Below are 24,663 nucleotides of genomic sequence, written 5' to 3'. Positions count from 1 at the left end.
TGCTTCATTGCAAAGGGGGAGAGGAGCATACGTAATTTTTTTGCTGACCAATTGGTTGATAGGGGGAGGTTTTAGAGGCGGAGCATGGAAAAAGCGAAAAGAATGTAGGGGTCTTACCGCTGCGTGTGCAGGTGCAAAAAAGCGTTTTTTTTAATTGGGAAAGAGCGAACTAAAAGGCAAAGTGAGGACTATCAGATGACAAACCGAATATGGAAACCGTGGATTATCCCGCTCCGTTTGGATAAGCCCATAGACTCCTTTCCAATGCCAGACTATATTCCTGCTCCCACTCCAAGTTTGAAGTACCTGAAGATACCTAAATTTATGCTTATATGGAGCAGTAAATTGGAAATTAGCAAGTAATGTATTCTATCTTTAGAGTATTTAATATACACTAGAAAGAACAGAACCTTGGTGTGCAGCAAGTTTTGCCTGAACTTCAGAGTATGTTGAGCATTCAGTGTATATGGAGTCCTGCCAAAAGTAGTAATAGCTAGCATTAGACAGGGCCGCTTATGAGAAAGGGGGATATACCTTACTCACCCATCCATTTTCTGCCTTACATGAATAATGCTGCTGCTTGTGTCCCCTGAAGGAGCTAAAGCCCCAGCCCACATTTCCCCCCAAGAACCTGCCATAAGAGCAGGAATGGGAAAGATCTCAGCCACTGCCAGGTATCAGATATGTAGCACCAAGAGCAAAAATGCCACAAATAACTTTTCTCAAGGTGGTGAGTGTGGGGTGGATTATTCCATTCCTTTTGATCTTAAAGGAGAAAGGGTTGCACCCCCCACTGCACGTTATATATATATAGTCTGTGTGTATGTATATATGCATATGTGTGCATAGATATGCATGTATATGTATCCACACACACATATATCCATCCCTGGATAGGAAATGAAGTAGGGTGATCTTTGCTAGGGAGATGCCTGCCACTCATTTTGAAGAAGGATACTTTTCAGCCTTTTCTGAATTGCTGAACAGAGGGTCTGACAGGCAACAGGGTGAGTGCAGATGCATTCCAACGCAACTTTACTTACAAGTAAGCACCATTTAACAGGATGGGGGCAGGGCCGACAAATGAAAATGCAAATACCTCAGCCTTTTCTACAGAGAGGTTTGCTTTTATATCTTGTATGTGTTCAGGAGAGGGAGCATTTGGTTGATTCAAGCCCTTTTATTCCATCCTCCACGATGGCAGGCAGACACTCCTATTGCCTTCACCACCATGGCCTTTCCCAACTAGTGGGCCACCAGATGTTGTTGGATCACAACTCCCATCAGCCTCAGCCAGCATTGCCAATGGTCAGGAAAGATGGCAATTGTGGTCCAATAACATCTGGTGGCCCACTAGTTGGGAAAGGCTGATAGACACATACCCTGAGACACAGAGGCAACTCTGGCAAAGATTGCTTTTCCTCGCTGACTCAACCACCAAATAAGCTAGTCCCTGGATAATGGGCGGAGCTGCAAGTATTGATCAACTGAGCATGTGCAGTTTTCTAAACCGCCTGTCATTGGCTAAGAATAATGGAAGGTGGAAGCAGGCTGATTTCTCACAAAGTGATTGGGTAAACTACCTTAATATTTGGGACGGTGTAAAAGCCGGAACGGAACAGGCCGGAACGGGCCCTTTATAAAAGAATTTGATGCCAAAAATACTGGGATGTGTTAGAGACACTTGAGAACAACATTTAGGAACAAAAAGCATTCCGATAGGATTTTTATTAACCCTATAACAACCAAAATGCCCTCTGGAACAGAATGAAACAGCCTGGAACGGCGACTTCCCAGCGAGTCAGACCTCCAAAATTCACCAGTCCCACATGACTACATGGGATGCATGCAATAAGACACAAAACCTCCATGCAAACCACATTCCGATACCCATTACGGGCTATAATATGCTTTTACGTAAAACAGCCCAAAACGGCGACTTCCCAATGAGCCAGACCCACCAAATTCACCAGTCCAACATGATTCAATGGGATTCATGCAAAAAGTCACAAAACTTCCACATAAGCCACGTTCCATGCAATAATACATCTTTCTGAACAGAGCCCAGAACAACATCTGAACCAGCCAAGTCAATACCCAGTTCAAAAGCATCCCAAACAATCAAACTTGCCAGTAGACTGCTAACCCACTTGCATACACACAAGCAAAGATTTGTGCTGTGCGCGCCAATTGTTTTCAATGGTATATAGCCAAATATAACTTCAGTTAATTTAACAACAGAGACAAATTTCATTTGATGATGTCAAATTTAAATTGGTACCGCTGAAAGTTAAGGGCACACTTCTGTATTTTTGTGAATACTTTGATTCTCTTATGTTACTGTAATATATATTAAAGATGACCTTTCATTCCAAAAATGAGTGGTAGTGTTTGTTTATAAATTATGCAGTCATCTACACAAAACATCCTGAATGAAATATTGATAGTATGCAAATGTAACTGCAAAACAAATTGCTCCAATAAATATTATTACTTAGTTGGCAGCTCTAGTAATGATTAATGAGGTATGTGTGTGAAAACAATATAGTACATTGTTGTTTTTCTTTCCTAGCAAGGTTTTTGTAGTAAGCTATACTAGTATTGAATGCAACTACAGATAGCTTTTGGTGCTAGAGAATAGCTGCAGTTTACTATTCTTCCCACTAGGGGCACTATAAGATCTGCTGGCCTCTGCAGAGACAGGATGATCCCTTCTTTTTTCAGACCAAAAAGGCAGCAGCCCAGGTATGCTATATTTATACTGTGGAGGTGGCTCAGTGGCAGCAAGTAGTGTCTTCTCTCATTACCTACAGCAGAAAGGCCATGAGTAAAAGCCAGCTGACTTGCCCCTCCAATCTCTCTTTCTCTCCCTCTCCCAATTCACCAGCCATTCACGACGTGGTAGCAGCACCAATAGTACTGCTTAGTGGACCTACAAACAGCAAGAATGGGTATTGCTGATCACCCCAGAGGTTCCTGGGTCATCCTGTGTTATCTCCCATTTCCCAACAAAAGGAGAGGCAGCAACATGTGTGGTTGGTGAATTTGGTAGGTCTGGCTCATTGGGAAGTCGCCGTTCCGGGTTGTTTTACGTAAAAGCGTATTATAGCCTGGAACGGGTATCAGAACGTGGTTTGCGTGGAAGTTTTGTGTCTTATTGCATGAATCCCATGTAGTCATGTGGGACTGGTGAATTTCGGAGGTCTGGCTCGCTGGGAAGTTGCCATTTCGGGCTGTTTCATTACGTTCCAGAGGGCATTTTGGTTGTTAAAGGATTAATAAAATCCTATCGGAATGGTTTTGTTCCTAAATGTTGTTCTCAAGTGTCTCCAACACATCCCAGTGTTTTTGGCATCAATTTCTTTTATAAAGGGCCCGTTCCGGCCTGTTCTATTCTGTTCCAGCTTTTACACCGTCCCTTAATATTTTGCCTTGTATCTCTGGATCTACAGGGGCTAAAGACTTGCTTTTTCTAAAAAAAAAGAAAGCTGGGAATCTGGGCCCCTTAACTGGCTAAGTGGGCACTAGGTCACATGGCTAGAATCTGTGTAAAATCCGGCTAACTGGGCAATATGGCAACCATAACCATAGGGTACATTCCAGCCACACAGAACTCAAGAGTACTTCAAGGACACATTCTAGGCAAGCAACAACACTCAAGAAGGATGTGGAGTGGGGCTAGTGGGGGTGGTATACCAGGAAGAGAGGCCTGGAGGGCTTCATTCAGCCTCTAGGCCTGAGGTTTCCCACCTCATATAAATGCAAGGGTGCCTTGCAGAAGGGCCTGCTCATCAGAAATTAGTAGGTCTGCGCATGCATCTATTGTTTGGCCAGGCCAAAATAACCCATTTTATTTCTAAAGATACTTCCTATGTATGTTTGTGGAAAGAACTATCAAAGGGGGACACTTCAATAGCATTCTAAGATCAAAGGTTTTGGAAATGCTTGTTTTCTGACTGAAGCAAGACCACCTGATGCTGAAATTGTTTGACTGGCCTCTGAGAGGAGATAAAAGACCCTGACAAAGTGGGGAAATGGGGAATCAGCCAAATGCTTCTTGGCCCCCACAGGTCTTAATGCAGCCTATACGTGCACAGAAGCTCGAGGGCCTCATCTGAATGCATATCTTCTCCCTCACTCCAGCTTGACTCTTCATGATGCACACAGTGATGGCTTTACCACCAGGCATAGTTTTCTGCCTCCCACCTTATTTTATTTTTTTACCATCTTCTGAAGCGCTTCTCCAGATTCCCCCCACTGAAGGAGGTTTGGAGAGTGGTGACAAGTGAAATAACCTTTTAAGTTGTGGCTTGCTGTTTGTGGCATGCTCTTCCCAGCAAGGTCCACCTGGTGTAGGGTTGCCATATTCCAGTTCCACAAATCCGGGCAGGCTAAGTTGCATATTATGCAAATTATTTGCATACTATTTGCATATTATGCAAACTATTTGCATATTAATATTTGGATTGTCCAGTTGTTTTGTTTTTGTGTCTAGGAATTACCACCAAAAACTGGGGAAAGATGTGAGAAATCTTTTTTTTAAAAGCAACATTTTCAGCCTTAAATGCCTAGACTCTAGTTTCCAACACTAGGGAATATTTATTGATTGATTAACAGGATTTATATCCTGCCCTTCTGCTGTTAAAAACAGAGCTCAGCACAGCTTACAAATATAATAAAAACAATAAAAATACACAATCAATATAAAAACATAATAAAAACACAAAATAGCAACAAACATAAAGCAAGTCAGGGCAGCAGTATGGTTAACCTTTGCTGGTCATTGACCAAAATAAACTTATTTACATTTTTTAGTATGGTTAAGCATTACGTATATGATATATTTCAGAGATGTGGTGGGTGGAGAAAAACAAGAAGCCAAAATGTTAGGAAAAGGAGTCTTTCACAACACATGCTCAGTTCTAAATACTGTTGCAGCAAGTTCCTCCAGTGTTCCACTGGTGCAGGCACTCAGACATTCAAAGTATCTGTATGCTTCTTAGGTTTTATAAAAGCAGAGCTTTTCTTAACTCAACATTTCTTCTCCCTTTGATCAACCACATCTACACAGGTTCCACCTCCATACTCAAAATGAAACTGGGCCTGGAAGTGTGCAACAACCCCACACATACCTTGCTAATTAGATTACCAATGCCAGGATGTCTGTCTTATCAACTACTCTCCTGCTGCCCCCCCCCCCGGGCATCATGAAAGACCCAGTCCTGGGCTCAGAAAGAAAATAAATATCTGGTCCTCTTCAAAGTACTGATAAGCCTCTTGTTTTAATTAAAATAATAATTATAAATTCTTGCTCTTATCACTAATGGGAGTTAATTACCTTGCATATGCTGCTGTTGCTTCTATGGCTGTAACGGAGTGAGGTCAGAGATAAGTGAAATGAAAATAGGAAAAAAACAACACAAAAGGCAGTAACACTTTCCTAAATGTAATACCATACCAACCACAACAAGATTCCTATGAGTAAGGCAGAAAACTCAGCATCCCACAACCAGTCAGGATTCATAACCAAAAACCCAAACTAAAAAAATCCTAGCAGCCAGTCAGCCAAGGTCACAGAAATCCCCATGCAGCACAACCTGACCCGGGTGCTGCACTTAATGTAGAATGCTGTTGCATGATTGCTGACATGAGTGAGATCCTGTCAGCACATAATACCTCTACTCTGAAATCTGCACTGGTTGCTGATTTGCTACCAGGCCAAGTTCAAGCTGTGCTTTCCATGTTATGGGTGCCACATAGTACAGTACTTGTTCTGCTCTTGTAAGAAATCAGTCCTGTAAAGTGGCAGCACCTACGCTTTGGAACTCCTTGCCTATTGACATTAGGCAGACGCCTCTTTTCAGCACCAGCTAAAATCAGTTTTCTTGAGGCAAGCCTCTCCAGGCACGTGGAAGCTATTGTGTTTTTAAATCTGTTTTTAATTCATTGTTCGTTTTATTATTTTGAATGTTTTTAAGTATCTGTCCTTAACACTTTTGCCAATAATTTTATTGTTTTAATTCTTTCTGTAAACCACTTTGAGATTTTTTACAATAAAGCGGTATATAAATGTAAATAAAAATACATAAATAAATGTTGGAGTCACTGTGGCCCTTGAGTCTCTTCCCACTTTTAGGAACCAAGCAATCTGCCTTATACTGATTCAGGCCATTTCATACCATGATTTCTTAAATGCAACACCATACCAACCACAACAAGATTCCTATGAGTATGGCAGAAAACTAAGCATCTCACAACCAGTCAGGATTCCTAACCAAAAACCAAAAATATGATAAATGAAGAAATATTTATATAAGCATAACTATCAAATATATTTATTATTTACACAAACTGTAAAGATATTTATAGTGCAATCCTAGGCTTATTTATTCAGAAGCAAGTCCCAGTGTATTCAGTGGGGCTTACTCAAACAGGGACAGAAATGCAACCTCAAGTGATAAGCAACTTCATTCACACAACCCAAAATTCCGAATCATGCCACTTTACGCTGTTTTGCAACTGTTTATACTTGTTTTTATGGTTATTGGATTTTAAATGGCTTTATTTCTTGTTGTGAACTGCCTTGGTTTCCAATCCTACCACACAGGGTTGTTGGAAACACTCCATACACGCGCACACACACACACTGCAGATGTATAAATACATACAGCCCATATAATAGTTTATCGTCAAACCAGGTGGTCACTGCAGAAAAATCAGTATTAGTTTCCTACAGAATAAAAACTGTAATACCTAAGTAAGCCCTGCTTACTTGCTTTAAAATAGGACTGGAGACAGAAAGAGTTAGAACACAAACACAATTCTTTTTTACATTCACTCCAAAGTCCCATTGATTTTCAGCACATTCATAACCATGTCTACTCAAAAGTAAGTCCTATTGAATTCAATGGGATTCAATGGGCATATGGGATTAGCATTGCTTTTACAAAAGCAAGTATTGGGAAGGTTTTCAAAACACTGCCCAGGATCTGACTCCTGCACACAAGAGGAAAAAAATCCGAAATGTATATACTTACCCAATTTATGAGATTTTCAGATAAACGGGGAGAAACCACCATTTTCTGGCATTGCAATGAGGTTTTCTAGACACTGCCTCAGGTCAACCAAATGCAACCCTGGCTTTACTGATTGGCTGCAATCCTGAACGGGCGGGGTTAAAGCTACGAAGTACTGTTTAGAGAAAGATTTAACAGTCAGCGGGTGGCTGATGTTTTTATGTATATCTCGAGAACCAGACCACCTAGAAACTTAATTGTTTTTTTAAATTAAAGCTGAGAATCTGGGCCACCTAAGGAGCTAAATGGGCACTGGGTGGCATGCAAAGAATCCAGGTAAAACACAGCTAACCGGGCAATATGGCAACCCTAGCCTGGTGCCTTCTTTTCAGCACCAGGTAAAGACTTATTTCCCCCCCACGTATTTGATAGACTGAGATGATGTTGATATTGTTATTAGTGTGCTGCCATACTTCTTGTGACTGTTAGGGGTGTTGTTTGTTCTATTTTATGGTATTATGTATTTACATTTATGTTTTTAATGTGTTGTAAGTCACTTGGCGATCTTTGGGTAACAAGCACCTAACAAGTCATACAGTAGGGCTCCGCTTTTTGGCACCCCGCTAATAATAATGTATTGTTATTGTTCTTATTGTTCTTATAGCAGTGTGATTAAGAACTCAAAAGCTTGTGCACTATTTTGCGATATTTCAGTTAGCCTAATAAAGATATTGTACTAAAGATATTGTACTTCAGCATTTTTCTTATGAGTTTACTTTTTGTATTTTATAGTTATAATTTTATCTGATAACCCAAATCTAAAGTTCATACAGGTTAGTTCACAGATAATGGCCAAATCATGTGTTGGCTGTCAGAACCATACATTCTCTCCCACGTACATATGCTGTTGATTCCCTCCTTCACATCCTGATTCAGGCAAACCATAGTTTATAATTATGTCCAGACTATGATTTATGTAAACCAGAGGTAAGGAACCTCTGGCCCTCCACATGTCGATGGAATACAACTTCCACTATTCCTGACCACTGACCATGTTCACGGGCTGATGGGAGTCCAACAACATCTGGAAGGGTCACAAGTTCCTCACAAGTGATATAAGCCATAGCATGAATCCAACCTAGAATTATAAACCTACTTCCAGTTGTGGTTTCTGGTTCATATCTGTGAGAAACCATGGTTTGTGCAAATCATAATTTGCCCAGTTTGGATTGAACAGATACTTATTTTGGTTTGCCCAAATAAGGAAGCAGTGAAAAAAACTGGAATGTGTAAGAGAGTGCATAAGTTCAGGCACAATCCTAACTGCTAGGCTATGGTTTGGCTATTACATGCGAATCAAGCCATAGCAGTCCTTTTTCTGTTTTAATAGTTTCTAAGTGTGAGTTGTTTCTTAAATTAAAAACCTCCTGTTCTGAATTTGTTAGCCTGAGATGTAAAATGCATGTTCAATGCAATGCATTTTATGTTCAACATGATGGCCAGGATCCAAAAAGGAAGATCCTTTAAGTGTCTTCCAGCACTTGCACTTCACCAGTAGGATTTTTCATTTTTCTTTTTCCTTTGAATATACATTCTCACACCACAAACTTCCTTTCATGTCAAAAAGGCATGAGAAGCAGCTGTTCAAAAAAACTTAAGTCAAGAGCCACCTTGGAACACTGAACTAGCAGTTCTTCAGATCCTGGCCAATGTCTACTACCATATTATAGCACTCCATTTTGGCAATGTGCCTGAAGAATGAGTCAGGCCATTATAAGATAGCTCCTGGATCTCAAGTACAGTCTTATGAAAAATATCTGTTCTCAACTTCAAAAGTGTCCACATGATGGAGAAGCCACCTAAGGACCAAAGTTAAAACCATTCCTCAAGCATAAAATGCTGCCATAAAAATTTTTTTACAGGCATATATTTTTGTAAGGTTACCTTTGTCCTTCAGATTACAAATATCAGGACCAGCACAGAGGCTCACCATATATTTGGCAGCAAAGGAATTTTTAATGCTAAAAGTTACTTTTTTGAACTACAGCTCCCATCAGCCTAATCCAGTGGCCATGTTGCCTAGGGCTGATGGGAGTTGTAGTTCAAAAAAGTAACTTTTCCAAGCTCTGGCTTTGCTAGAGAAATATTTGTTTTACTTGTTCAGAACTCTTTTGTGTAATAGAAATTTTAAGAAAAGGACAAAATGTTTGGCTTACGGCTAAGGGCTTTATAATTTTAATTTTTGGATCCATTTGATATCTGTATCTATGTGGAAATGTTCAGTTCTTGTCCAGAACATGATGTTAATCATAAACTGATTCCCCCAAAAGAAATGGATTAAACATGCAGGCCTCTGCTCAACAGTTTTATACTTCATGGTTTATCTCAAACTGTTCCCAGAACTAGTCAAGCAAGTAAATGTTACAATCATTTTTTCACAGTGCAAAACAAAATGGGACATTGTGGTAGGCAGCAAATAGTGATCAATAATAAATACTAACAAAAATAATAAACATTAACAGTGCCTAGTGTTTGAGGTGATTACTATCACTGTCAATATTGGTGTGTGGGGGGTCCCATATTGAGACCAACAATTCCCCAAACAAAGGACACCAGTGCCATACCATTTGCACAAGATGGCACCATATAGCTATGAAAGATACTCAAGGCAAATCAGGAACAGAGGAAATTCCCAGCTAGAGAAGGGACTGTTAACCTATGGCCACCTAGAACACATCTGTAACACTGTTGTAATAACATATTTATTATAGAGCAGTTTTGAGTCTATCAGTCCCAGACCTTGGAAGTAATTCGTTAGGAAAAACAAATGATTTGTAATTTATCACTTTTTTGAGGAACAAGTGGGTAATTTCTTTACATTTTGTTTGTAACACAATGAGGAGTAATTTCATTACTTTTGAGCTGTAATTGTAATGTGTCCGGTGTTATTTTGGGGCGTTACTTGAGGGGGAGCAGGGGAATCATTCTGCTCCTCTGATTCTTGGATAAAAATCATTTGCTTCTGTGCAGCATTGCTCTTCCCTCGTGCTCTATGGGTGTTTAGGAGGCAACGAGGGAGGAGTATTTTTTTACATAAAAAAATGGACGGTGGTGAAGAGTGGAGGGAGAAAGGAGGCTTAGAGGGCAAGGAGGCAACAGCAGAATGGACATGAAGACCTGTGGAGGTGAGAGATGACGTCTGTGTGAGAGAGAGACAGAGAGCGACAGAGAATACTGTGTTTGCACTTGGTGTGAAAGAATAGCCCTCCCTGGCTACTTTGCTGCATTTGCAGTTTTAACTTTTTTCCACCTAAGGAAAAATGTTTGCTTTGTGGCAGGGCAGGGTCCGGAAGATGGTTGAGCAAGAGAGACAATGCTTGCTGGCTAAGAGAGAGTGGCACGCAAAGCTCTGAGTGGTGGCCTCTGCCTCCTTCCCCACCTCCCCTCTCTTACCAGTGGAGAGATGAGAGACCACCACTGCTAGCTAGCCGCCCAGAAGTAGCAGGGCTGCCTGAGAGAGCAAGGAGCAGAGCCAAAAGCCTCCTCAGAGGGTTCGGGGTGAACAAGGCGCAGGCAGAAGTTACAGCGCAAGCAGCCAGGGTCCTAAAGAGCTGCTGCTTCCAGTTTTCTTTTCTGCCCTTCCTTTCTTCCACGATGCATCTTTGTCTTCAGAGGAAGGTGTTCCCTGGAAGTTCTTCTATGCAAATCAAAAAATCCCCCTCCCTATGGCAAATGCAAAGAGTTCCAAACAGGCACTTGCCAAAAATCATTGTATATTTAACTTACAGTACAGTATATACAAGTTCTGAGTAAACTTCTCAGTCTCTTTATTTTTAATGGAGCTTACTCTCAGGTAAATCAAATTGGGTATAGGATTGCACTAATTAGGCGAGATAAGGACTGGTTGAAGCCTTGAAGCTGTACTAATTTGCGGAGGGGGGGGAGTAGAGAAAAAATATGACACTTTATATTTATTTATTTTTATTGTATTTATATACCGCCCCATAGCCAAAGCTCTCTGGACAGTTTACAGTAACTAAACTAATAATACAAAGATGCATCAATCTGGTTAAGGCAAGTAAAATTTGTTGCCTATAATACAAGGACTAAGCTGCAATCCAATACATGTCTGCTTAGAAGTAAGTTCCATTGGGTTTTGTGATTTTATTATTATGATGTATGTATTTTATCCTATTCTGTTTACCGCCCTGAGAGCTACTTGCTATGGGCGGTATATAAATGCAACAAAATAAATAAATAAATTACTCCCAGGCAAGTGTGTATTGGTATAGGTATACCTGGAAGTAAGTCCCGTTGAACCCAATAGAGCTTCCTTCTGAGTAGACATGTATTGGATTGCAGCCCTAGTTTCCTTTCACAGCCATTTTAATTCTGCCTTCTGTATCTTCACAACAGCCCTGTGAGGTAGGTTAGGCTCAGAGTTAGGGACTACCCCAAGGCAGTAAATAAGCAAAAATCTGATGAGTAAAAATTTAAAATGTAAAAACACTAATGCTCAGAGTATTTTTTTTGTTGCTGTTTGTCAGAGCTTTAGGTGTGTTTTTATGTCTGCTGTCTCATAACTTCTTTTTGCCTGAGAACGTCATATTTCATATAGTTACAGTTGTTCTTTTTTTAAAAAAAAATTGCCCAAATTCTGGGTTGTTGTTTTTTTAACTTGAGTTCTTTGCATGGTTTAGGGTTGGCATTGCAGGAGATCAGGCTCTTGTGCATTTAATAGCTGTGGGGCAGGTAGAAATTAAATGGAGTCAGCCTTTTCTACTATGGAAATACAACTATGGGGAAAGCTTCACCTGTTAACATTCTCTCTGTCACACATCTTATTACTTGTGTGTGCCCCCTTCCCAGATTTACTTTTGATTTGTGAATGCCATGACCATTGCCATTCCCTCTCCCCGTTTATCTTTGCAACGACGTTGTGAGGTAGCTTAGGCTGAGACAATATATGTACATAAGCAGCAGTTGGTAGTTGTAGTTCATGCAGCATTAATAAAGTATAGCCCCTGAAATGCTGAAATGTATTCTGGTGGAGTCCAGTCCCATATATGTCTACTCCAAATTAAGCCTCATTGAGTTAAATGGATAAGTATATAGGATTGCAGATGAATTTTTACTTCTGAAAGGAATGAGCTGTCAGACATAGAATTTTAGAGACATACTTTTCTGGACATGTGGGTAGGTGGAAGAGAGTTGTGTTAATCTAATTGGGTCATCAACACAGTGCCCTCCAGATGTTGTAGGACTACAGCTCCTATCAGTCTCAGATAACATAACCAATTATCAGGGATGATGGAAATTGTAGTCCTACAACATCTAGAGGGCACCACGTTGGCTACCCCTCTGTAAGGCCCCACGAGTAACTTTTGTTGTTTGTTGCAATACATACAAGAACATAAGAAGAAACTGCTGGATCCAACCAGTGGCCCATCTAGTCCATCCTGTTTTCACAGCTGCCAATCAGATGCCCTAAATGGAAGCCCACAAGCAGGACCTGAGTGCACGAGCAGCATTCTCCTCACTTGAATTTCCAGCAACTGATACTCAGAAGCATACTGTCTCTGACAGTTGAGGTAGAACATAGCCATCATTGCTAGGTGCTGCTGATAGCTTTATCCTCCATGTATTTGTCTAATCCTTTTAAAGCCATCCAAGTTGTGGTAGCAAATTCCATAGTTTCACTATATGCTGTGCAAGACTACATTTTTAATTGCAGAAGATGGGATAACGTTTATTCTGGTGGATTACTTTTGATATGTGCATTTTCTGTTTAACTACGTTATGCCTCAAGTTCTACCTCTGACATTTCAATCATGCATACATATCTACCCAATGAGTTCAGTGGAACTTACTCCCAGGTAAGTATGTACAGGATTAAGTTACCTCTAAGTTATACTGCTGACAAAAAAAAATACAAAGGCAACAAGCAAAGTACTAAAGTTTGCATTTTTCTTTTATGATAGGGGATTGCCATATTGATCAAAATGCGATTTAGTTGAAAGAGGTGCTGCGGTGTTTTTTGCAGCACAAGACAGGCATGCCTTCAAGCGCAGTAACAGAATGTCTGTTCAGTACTGGTGGCAACGTAATGACTGTAAAAAGACATTCCTCGTCTGACGTACTCTTTGAGCAAAGATGAGACATAACAGAAATTATTACAAAAGCAGCATTTCAAGTGTAAAATTTGATTTGAAATGAAAACAAATTGTGTGTTGGGATATCACCTTTGCTGGTGTGGGTGGTAGATGTGAGATTCTGTTATGCCATTCTGTTAATCTTACGGATAAAAAAAAATTATTCTACTACTCTGTGTGTTTGTGTGTGTTTATTTTTAATGTTGTTTTAGGCTACTTAGATGTGCAGCAGCCAAGACCAGCACCTTGTAGGCACTCCATTTTTTAACAAAAGTAACTTTTTTTAAAAAGTAACTAATTGTAGTGATTACTTTTGAGTAACAGTAAAGTAGTCAGTTACTTGCAGAGCAATTGTAATTGTAATGGTAATTTATTACTATTTGGGGGCCATGTAACAGTAATTATAATTTTCCAAGTGAATGGGTGGAAAAATGGCAAATGCAATTCAATATAAACAAGTGTAAAATTATGCATATTGGAGCAAAAAATCTTAATTTCACATATACGCTCATGGGGTCTGAACTGGCGGTGACCGACCAGGAGAGAGACCTCGGGGTTGTAGTGGACACGATGAAAATGTCGACCCAGTGTGCGGCAGCTGTGAAAAAGGCAAATTCCATGCTAGCGATAATTAGGAAAGGTATTGAAAATAAAACAGCCGATATCATAATGCCGTTGTATAAATCTATGGTGCGGCCGCATTTGGAATACTGTGTACAGTTCTGGTCACCTCATCTCAAAAAGGATATTATAGAGTTGGAAAAGGTTCAGAAGAGGGCAACCAGAATGATCAAGGGGATGGAGCAACTCCCTTAAGAGGAAAGGTTGCAGCATTTGGGGCTTTTTAGTTTAGAGAAAAGGCGGGTCAGAGGAGACATGATAGAAGTGTATAAAATTATGCATGGCATTGAGAAAGTGGATAGAGAAAAGTTCTTCTCCCTCTCTCATAATACTAGAAGTCGTGGACATTCAAAGAAGCTGAATGTTGGAAGATTCAGGACAGACAAAAGGAAGTCCTTCTTTACTCAGCGCATAGTCAAACTATGGAATTTGCTCCCACAAGATGCAGTAATGGCCACCAGCTTGGATGGCTTTAAAAGAAGATTAGACAAATTCATGGAGGACAGGGCTATCAATGGCTACTAGCCATGATGGCTGTGCTCTGCCACCCTAGTCAGAGGCAGCATGCCTTTGAAGACCAGTTGCCGGAAGCCTCAGGAGGGGAGAGTGTTCTTGCACTCGGGTCCTGCTTGCGGGCTTCCCCCAGGCACCTGGTTGGCCACTGTGAGAACAGGATGCTGGACTAGATGGGCCACTGGCCTGATCCAGCAGGCTCTTCTTATGTTCTTATGTTCAAGTAATGGAAATCTTCCAACCTCTGGAGTCCCAGCACTGTCACCCCACATTTAATTTAAAACCCAGATCCTGTGGTTCATGGAGTTACATATAGGCTAGACAAGACTAAGATTTACTAGCACATGGTCTAGAATGTAAATGTACATCACACATTTAAAACTGGCTTATCAGTTATTTCCTTTCCCAGGGGAACTGTAGTTCTATAAGGTAGGTTAAAGCTTCTGTAGCAGAGAATTCTTAGCATCCTCACAATTTAATTCCTTGTATTCAATGGAGAACTTCTGATAAACCAATACACATCTGTATTGTGGTTACTTGGGGTGTAATGCAGTAGATCATTAGCCTACAGTAGAAGTTTACATTCAAGTGACCAGAGTATAAAGCTGTCTGAAAAAACACAAGACACATAATTTCTCACTGGTTATCCTTGGGCATATCTATGCTATTGCTGTATATTAGTTTTATACCAGCTTAACTATCCCCTCCAAAAGCTATTAATTTGATGAGGGCGCTGAGAATTTTCCATCAAAGTTCCCTGCGCCCCCCTACAGTTTACATCATTTTCTGAGGAGAGGAAGTTACAATGGAAAGATAATGGAATAATGTCAAAAATATAAATGGGTCCCAAAATACATTGCTATTTTCAGAGATAACAGTACTATCTTAATCCTTTTCTGGATAACAGGAGCTGAAAGCAAAAGACAAGGAAAGGATAACTCCACAGTTATCCAATTTGAACCACTTTTATTGAACCATTTCTTTGTGGACATTCACACAGACCAGATACCAAGCTTCATAGAGTACTAATGTGATTGGGTTTGAGATATTCTTGAAATAGGGGGACCCTGGATATATGAATGGTTAGGTGGTTCTACATTTGAACAACACAATCATAGACAAATTGTGCAGAAATAAAAGAACCACTGAATTCAATAATATGTTTAATAGTAGGATTTATATCAAATATCTACCCAGTTAGAAAGCCAAGCCTGTATCCAACCATCTATATCCATCAACTATATCTCTCTACAATATGATTTAAGGGCGGGATACAAATTAAATAAATAAATAAATAAATAAATAAATAATAATAATAATAAATCATTTAATTGGTAGCACATCCTATAACAGTTGTTAATTTCTCTTGGTTAAATGCAAACAAAAACATGCCACTTACTTTTGTTTGATCATCAGATTTGAACACATAACAGATACTTTGCTGGTTTACTGCTTCATCTTTTATTAAGCAAGCAAAATAGCTCGGATCATGACTGTTGTGAATCAGTTTGTGGACATGCTGTGGTTTACACCCAAACAGGCTGGAACAATTCAGAGGATCCCATTGCTGGCTTTTCCCTGTGTCTGTTTCACATTGCACCCTGGCTGGTGAGACATAAAGCCGGATTTGGCTGGTGGTAGGCTGTGTGCTGAGTCGCCGAATCTCAGCCACAATCCAAGGGAGTACTGACATCGTGGTTAGCGAATGTACCGGCAGAGAACCTACTAGCTGGAGACTGAAGTCTATGGAGCCATCACTGGATGTTGCAGGATTTTTAACTCTGAATGATATGGGATCCATTTTTGAGTCATCCAATTTATTACAGAGGCTTAGAATTCTGAAATGACAGACATTTACACAGTTAACACAATTATTTCTACATCTCATTTTTTTCTTTAAGAGTCATGTTAGTGATTATAAAATCATTTTTCTCCTTTTGATTATCTAGTTGCATTTATTTCTTGTAAAACGAGTTACTGCTAAGGGGAAAATGAAATTATGTGTTTTTATGAGTAATATGCAAACTCTCCCCTTCTCCTTTCTTGAGTACATCCACCTTGACACTGTCACCACTGAACACTAGCTTGCCCTTGTCCTCTGGGAACTGGCCCTGACCTCTCTGGAGACCATTCTTTTCAAGCCAAATCAAACCTCTAACAACCCACATATGTAGGGAGATACAAACTGATGATACATCACACCACGAGAAACATATTACTTTTCTAGTCTACTATTTTTATCCTGGCTTGGTGTCATGGTGCTTGCTTGTGAGTTACTGAAAAATTTTGCCTTTTGAAAAATGTTCTCCTTACTTAATATACACAGTGGATCATCTGATAAGCATATTAATACTATTAAGAGCAACTGGCAACAGTTCATAGCCTTTTGAACTCTGAGAGATAGCAAGAGTGCTTCTTTTTTCATTTTGCATTGTAATGTTCCTTTCAGCCTCTGAGATTAGCTACAGTCACATATCCCACCATCTGCACTGCAGTGAGGCCCCTAAATAATCGCTCAGAAGTCTTTCCTAAATAACATGCAGCACACAAGCATTCCCTTAAAACCAGCCTAGAATAGGACACATGTGTTCAAAATGTTTGGTAAAACTAGAGCTCAAATGTTAGTGCACAGAACTAAGAAAACCTGTACATGGACTCTAGTTCATAAAGTGCAATGCGAGGCACAGTGAGAGACTGTGTGTGTGTGTGGGGGGATACTTTGGGGTTAAGTGACCTAAGTACTATATACATTTAAGTGACCTAAATACTATACATAAAAACAAAAATCAAGGAGTTTTTACTCTGTGCAGGTGTTCATTAAAATTCTAGGAATCCAGGCTTTTCTTCTTAAAAGGTTCATTTCTGTCTCTCTTTTTACTACAGAAATATTTTTCAAAAGTTGGTGATAAACATACCAAGGACAGATAATGGTAAATACATACAAAGAAGGTCCCATTTTTGCTTTTTATCATCTGATCTGACATCTTTCCAAAGGCTGAAATGTATTTTATCCCTCTTGTATTTGAGGTTAACGTTTTTGAAACGAGAGTGCTGTAGAAATAGGGCATGTCAACCAATGCAAAGTATGTTAATTTCGTGCAAACTAACATGCACAAATTTGCCACTGATCTGGTTCACAATCAGTAATGTAGTGGCAACTCCAGAAATGCAGGGTCCCTTCATGATGGTCACAGCTATGCCCCTCACAGCCACGCTCCGTCACTCGCTTGCTCTCCATCATCATCTCCACATTCCTCAGTCTTTCCCACATGTGCCTTCTCCCACAACAACAGACATCCCTATAAGGCAATCCACATGAAAGGACAGTGTCTTAGTTGAAAAAAGTCTTCTCAATGGCTCTCTTACCTCCTTTCACTCTGATTGGCTTTAATCATCAGGAAAGGACAAGGAAGAATGTTAGAAGGTTCTTCTCTGTGGCTAACAAACTCTCCTTTCATGCTGATAGGCTTGTAGGACAATGGAGAGATAGGGAACTTGCTAGGATCCTGCTCCCAAAAAAATAAGGGGTCTAAGACTCCACGAGACCCTGGATGACTACTTCCCTGTTCACAATGCACATACAAGATAAGCTGCCTCCACAGATTTAGTGACCTTGCCATTTTGGGACCTGTAACCTTGCTTTTATGTGAAGTGAGTCACCTTGCTTATGAACTTAGGTCACTCTCAGTTTGTTGCAAATGCCTGATCCACCATCCGCTCAAAACACTGGCCATGGTATAGACCATAGTCAATTACTCCTGGAGATGACATAATGGAAATATAACAGAGAGCCATAATTATTATAAACAGTTATTTTGTTTGCACACTTAACTTTCTTCAGGCTCTGGTTTGTTAATTGTGTAAACTAACCTGAAATGAATGATTGTGCAAACATCCCCTCCAAAATACTGACCAACCAATCCAGCTTCCTAACATATAATTTATATAGAGTGGGTGCCTGCCTACGCATTCTAAGAATCCATAGCTTCACTGTACAAGCATAAAATCTGGTATCTATAAATCCTGATAACCTTAAATTTATCCATAATCCTTATAGAAGAAAGTTTCAAAACAGAGAAAACTGTCTATTACCAGTTCAATACCAATGGTTTTAGAACACCTTCCACAACTTGATGCTCTCTAGATTTTTTAGGGCTACAGTTCCCATCATTCCTGAACATTAAATTGTTTTAAATTGTTTTAAATTTTAAAATTGTGTTTTAAACTGTTTTTAAAATATGTGTTTTAAATTGTATATTTGTTTTAATGTTTTTGATTGCTGTAAACTGCCCAGAGAGCTTCGGCTATGGGGCGGTATACAAGTGCAATAAATAAATATTAAACATTAGCCATGCTGCTGGGGCTGCTGGACCTGTAGTCCAAAACAGCTTTAGGGAAGGCTACATCAGAGGATGATTTTCAATGGCAGGAAGGTTGTAGCTCAGTCGTGCAGCATCTGCTTTGCACGCACAAGATCCCAGGTTCAATTCTCAGCATCTTTATGTAGGCCTGGAAGAGATGAGATCCCAGTCTGAAATCCTGGAGAGCCACTGTCAGTCAGTAGACAATACTGAGCTAGATGGATCAGCTGCACACTGATTGAGTATAAGGTAGCTTCCTATGTTCCTTTGATCCCAGTACCCATGGTGATAAAATAAACTAAATTACTTGAAGAAAGGCCATAGCTCAGTGGTAGAGTATCTGCCTTACATACAGAAGGTCCCTACACTCTAGGTAGGTCTGGGAATGTCCCCTGTCTAAAATCCTTCAGAGCAGCTGCCAGTCAGTGTGGACAATACTGAGTGAGATGGACCAATGGTCTGACTGAGCTAAGGAAGCTAGCTATGTTCCTTATTACCCTGAACAGTTCCTACTCCCTCCATTATTCCAACTACCCCAAATACTCACCACTGATGCATTTCATAATGTTCCTCTCTTTTTATTTCCTGTCTCTGTCATTTTAATACTTTTGAAAAAACTTTCCAAACCCTTTAAAAACATCAGTCTTGAAACCAAAGTATGCTGCACTCTGTATTACATTACTTTGCAAGTTTTACTCTGAGCAGCACAATTGAGTTTACTGCTGACATTCCTAGGACATTATTTTTACCCATAATATGCCATGCACACACCCTAAGTACAGTGCAAGCAAACTCAACAGAGAAACATTGCCATCTGTGTAAACATCACCATCCAGTACATTTTGGATTATTCTCCATTAGAAAATATTACACCCTCAGGAACATACATTTATTTGTTTGTTTGTTTGTTTGTTTATATCCTGCCCTTCCTCCCAGCAGGAGCCCAGGGCAGCAATCACTGCACTTATATGGATGACAACATTTGGTTTTTGGAGAGGGAAGAGGTGAGCATCAAGTGGTTATCACCATGCAGTTTAAAAAGAAAATTGCCTCCCAAATTACATACTTATTCCTGGGTTGTTTATGCTTCCATCATCACTAACACAGGTGAACTTACGTCACTGAGATTGCAGTGGAAGTCCCAGACTGAAATTTTATCCTGAGCTCAGCAGTGCTGAATAGCAGAGTGACCCTCTATTGCTCAAACCCAGAACAGAAGGGAACATCATACAACTGTAGTTTGTTGAGTTATGTGCAAAGTTAGTACCCTTAGTTCTACAATTCGCTATTGGCACAATTCAAGAGCCTACAAAATGAGTTTGAAGCAGCTTTTGAATCTCAACAAGATGAGCTAAATCTGTGCCTTTGTCTCTTAGAAAAGGGGTACATAAAGTGCAATGCACCCACAACATTTCCACTTGATCTTGATGTATAGAACATACCTACATAATAAAAAAGCAAAAAGCAGTACTCAACTCACCATCCAGAGATACCATTTTCACCCAGCATATTACATTTATTAGCATTTTAGTGCTAGATTTAAATTGTAAGCTTTGGGAGCCAGTCTTTAGATGAAAAGCAGGGTAGAGTGTGTGTGCATTTATGAAAGAAAGTGGCAAAAGACACAATCATCAGGAAGTGTATTCAACATCTTTTTAATCAAAATATTAATGGAATTCAGTGAACTTCAATCAGATGTCAGTAGCCAACTGCCCATACTAATTAGGCAGCGATTTAGATAACAGGACAAAAAACTTAATCAGCATAAAAATACATTGATGTATACTTAATATGCTACCTAAAACTTTTATGAAAAATAGCTGTCCTAGCTTTTACAATCCTTCTGCTATGATTTATTTGATGCAAAAGTTTATGAACACAAGTAGCCAGTGCCAGCAAATAGTGTCAGTCATTGAAATTTTCCACTAGGGCAATTCCAGCTTTCTTCTAGCCATGCAAAGCTGGTTATGGGTGTGATACCACAAAGCTAAAGTACAGTTGAGTAATTCCTTGGTCCCAACTGAAATGAGGCCTAAGGCTACAATCCTATGCACTTATTTGGTATGTGTGTGTGGAAGAGGTGAACCTCACCAAACACAGTAGGATTTCTTTCTGAAGAAACGTTCATTGTATGTATAACTACATCTCCACATCTTTATTCTCTATAAATTTACCCTCCTGCCTTGCGCCATCAACATCCCCTCCACTCTCTGTAAAAATTTAGGATTGGAGGCTCCTCAGGGCAGAGACTTGTTGCTCTGCAAAGCACCATGTCCACTAATGGTAATACATGAATAAGAATAATTGGGGGGGGGGAAGTCAATACAAGTTGAATGCTCAGTTGCACATTTTTCTCTGGATTGTACCAGGTGTGAACAAGCTTGTCATTCCACCACATCCACAACAGCGGGGTTCAGAACCAACCTTATTAAGCTGCCCGATGGGGCAAAGAAGCTGCAAAAAGATTATGTATGGTGATCACTTACCAACAATACAGGGTGCGTGCAGCAGCGCTCCCTTGAAAGGAAGTGCTGGTTGCGGTATCACTGCGAGGAAGAGGCAGCACAGACGTCGCCAAAGTGGGTGCACGGGTAAGATGAAGAGAGGAAGGCAGAAGAGTCGAACTCAGGCTCCCTGCCCTCCTCCATGAGCATATTCTTTGGTCAAGCCGCAAGAAGCGGCGACAGGGAAGTGAGCAGCAGCAGCCGCAGGGTGACAAAAGTGACTGATGGTGCCTCCCTCCTGTTGATTCGTTTAGTACGTGACTAGCTCAGCTCGCTCCCCTGGGAGCCTGTCAAAGAGAGAGAGAGACGACCAGGCAGCTTCGCTTGTGGAAAAACGGATGGGGCGGCCGTTCTGTTCCTTCAGTCGACTCCTTTCTGGGCCATGCCGCCTCTCCCTGAGGGCGCTGCTGAGCGGGAGGAGGGAAATCACCCGCACCCAAAACCCGAGCAAAAGCAACAAGCCGGCACTTGCACTGATGGATGGGTCCTGACTGACTCCTTCCTCAGCCTTCGCTTTACCTGATGCCGGCTTCCGCTTCTCTCAAGGGAGAGGCGGCGGCAAAAGGGCAGAGCCAAGCCGCGGAGGGCGGTCTCTTTCTGCGAGGAAAGGAATACAGGAGGACTATAAAAATAGAAGTTTCGACAGGCTAGCCAAGTCGCCTGACGGAGGCACCGAGCAAAGCCTTGGGGAAGAGGCGGGGCCTTGGCCAAGAGCTCTCCAGTTGAGAGGAAGCAGATTGTGGCAGAAACGCGGGTTTTCCGTTCAGCTCCCTCGCTTCTTAGCAGGCCGGCACGCACCTTGCACGAACAGAAACGCGCACAGCCCTAGATGTGGCGCAGCACCCGGGAGCTCAGCTCCTGCCGGTCATGTGCGGAAAACAGCTGCACTGCAGGGTCCGCTGCTTCGCCAGGCCAAATGTGCTATGTGTGTGAAAGGAGACCTCTCGCTCTTTTCCGCCTTCAGAAACCATACCAAGCCGGCTCGAGTGCTTGAGGCACTCCTCAAGACAGTTGACAGAAAATAACTCCCAAAGAGAGCTTTTTATTCACATTTTCACTTTATAACTTCACGCACACAGCTTCCAGTCACTTAAAGATTCTTTCCACCAAAAGGCTCTGTTGAAGGGAGTCAGTTTTCACATTCAGGTAGGAGCCATCAGGTAAGTAATCACATCCGCATGTATGAACCGACACAGCCCAGTCTTGTTGACTCAGAAGGATGTCTGCAGAAGGATGTACCACCAAGTCCAGTGAGTTCTGTGTGTGCATATCTCAGATTTCATTGTTAAGTCATTCTCACAAGTAGGACAAAATCAGAGCTTTTTTGTCATGTTACAAAGTGTGCATGTTCAAGGGAACATACCATTCACATCCAGCATTTGTGAAAGTTGCTCATATGATTCCATTACCAATCTTCTAAGAGTAACTTAGTGCTGTTACTTTTTGGGGTCACAGAACTCTGAGAATCTGATGAAAGCTATACCTCTGATAAATAAATAAATAACATTTATTTTATTGCACTGGAAATTTATTTGTGTGTGTGTGTGTGTGTCCGGTTCACAGAACCCCTGAGGACCGTGTATGGACCACAGGTTAAGAACCCTTGCCACAGAGGTTTTTCTATATTTGTATCCTGTTTGTGCATAGTTGTGGTTTGGATCCTAAATGCTGCAGCTTTGGTGGAAATAGCAATCCCTGAGCCTTTACTTTTGCTTCAGACACATATTCGAAAGGACTCATGTTGTTTTACAACATGTTCCATTTAACAGCAGCTACAAGACCCCAGCTGTGAATCCACAGACTTTGCCCAGCTGGGCCAGAATCTCAGACGCTTTGCCCCTTTTCTCTCCCTGGCTGAAAGTAATAGGTACCCTTGTTTAATCTTGAAGAATTTTAGGTACAGGTGCCAAATAGTAAATAATGACATTCAGAAGAAAATCTCATTTTTTAAAAAAAATAACAGCTGGTTTCTGAATTGAGTCACACACTTAACTAATATTTTAAGATGGTTACATGGCCCTGAGGGGGGACTAGTCACCAGATGAAGAAATATCCAAGAGATCTTGAACTATGGCTTGAAGATCAATAGATCTGAACTCTTGCCACTTAGGGCAGCAATCAAGAATTGTCAGTCTATGCTGATAATTCAGTTCAACAGTACTTAAACTTCTATTTTAGCTTCTAGTTTAGGTAGGGGAGAGAGCCAGTGTGGTATAGTGGTTAAGGTGTTGGACTATGACCTGGGAGACCAGGGTTTGAATCCCCACACAGCCATGAAGCTCACTGGGTGACCTTGGGCCAGTCACTGCCTCCCAGTCTCACAGGGAGGCAATAGTAAACCCCCTCTGAATACCACTTCCCATTCATAGGGGCGCCATAAGTCAGAACCAACTTGAAAGCAGTCCATTTCCATTTTTAGGTAGGGGAAACCTGTGGTCCTCCAGATATCGTTGGACTCCTATCTACCCCAACCAGCATGGCCAAGAGTCAGGAATGATGGGAGTTGTAGTCACATTGATCATTCTATTCTTACACTGTTAAAGAAAACTTTATCAAATGTGAACTATGGCATTGTTTGGTCACTAATCCTACAGTGAAATAACTTAACACCTTTGTTATTCATCATAACATTTTCAGCCAGCAGTAGAACAAAGACTCTTGCTGATTTTGCTGCAGTAAGAGCACTCCATCATTTTTTCTGCCCAAGAAAGATGAGATGCTCCCCAGCTCCACATGCAGAACCCAGTCAGACTGGCAGCTGAATCTTATTTCAGTACCAACAATGATAGTACCCTCTACTACAACTGAGGGTGGCAGGCTGGCTTAGGGGGCAGGGCAGGCTGCCTGCCTACCATACATAGTTCTGCCCTCCAAACATTTCACCCCTGCTCACTTACCACTTTGCCTGGCACCTGCTCAGTCCTGCTGAAACACTGTAATGCAACAGAGGGGGCACAAGCATACATCATGTGAGCAGAGCAATACATCTCCACCAGAGTGTGTGGCCAGGGCTGTCTGTCTCTGCCTGCTCTATCAGATAGGAACCTTTCCCAATCGTGCTTTTATAAACATGTTGAAAGATGTGGCTAGGCCACCCAGCCAGCATTACTGCTGCCAGGGTATCAGCTCAGGATGACAGGAATGGCCGTGGAGACTGACTGCCCCTCCACCCTAAGGTGACTGTTTTCCACCTTCTTAACAGTAGGGCCAGTCCTGGGTATAAGCTCAGAAAAGTATTTTTATTTTTGCCTGGAAGGGCCTTGAGGTAGGAGAAAGGACTAAGAATATCAGCATTTTATTTCAACTGGTAATACTGAAAAAGAGACTATCAATTGCCACTACAAGAGAAGTTCCCATTTCCTATTTGCAGGGGTCTGGTGCTCAGTAGCCAGAGGCTGTTTTGAGGAGTACAAGTTATTATTTATTATTATTTATTAAATTTATATACCGCCCGACTAGCGATAGCTCTCTGGGCGGTGAGCGATAGTTGTTACAC

General features: G+C 41.0%; 1 protein-coding gene across 9 annotated transcripts in view; it reads right to left on the bottom strand.

Moving 5' to 3' along the window:
- The window catches only part of TBC1D1 (TBC1 domain family member 1), a 172,602-nt gene extending 150,656 nt beyond the window's left edge, over positions 1-21,946 (bottom strand). For 8 of the 9 annotated variants that reach the window (XM_061583202.1, XM_061583205.1, XM_061583207.1 and 5 more), the window contains exons 1-2: positions 21,150-21,946; positions 15,702-16,140 (exon numbers count right to left, since the gene is read on the bottom strand). In XM_061583202.1, coding sequence (XP_061439186.1) covers positions 15,702-16,103 — 402 coding nt within the window. In that variant the 5' untranslated portion in view covers positions 16,104-16,140; positions 21,150-21,946. Of the gene's footprint in view, positions 1-15,701; positions 16,141-21,149 lie in introns of those variants that run through there. The other variant, XM_061583210.1, reaches the window with a different exon arrangement.
- Positions 21,947-24,663: the final 2,717 nt, after the last annotated feature.

The sequence above is a fragment of the Rhineura floridana genome, chromosome 9, assembly GCF_030035675.1.
Source record: "Rhineura floridana isolate rRhiFlo1 chromosome 9, rRhiFlo1.hap2, whole genome shotgun sequence".
Taxonomy (NCBI): Eukaryota; Metazoa; Chordata; class Lepidosauria; order Squamata; family Rhineuridae; genus Rhineura; species Rhineura floridana.
The sequence above is the reverse complement of the archived record's forward strand: the minus strand, read 5'-3'. Positions and strand labels throughout refer to the sequence as shown.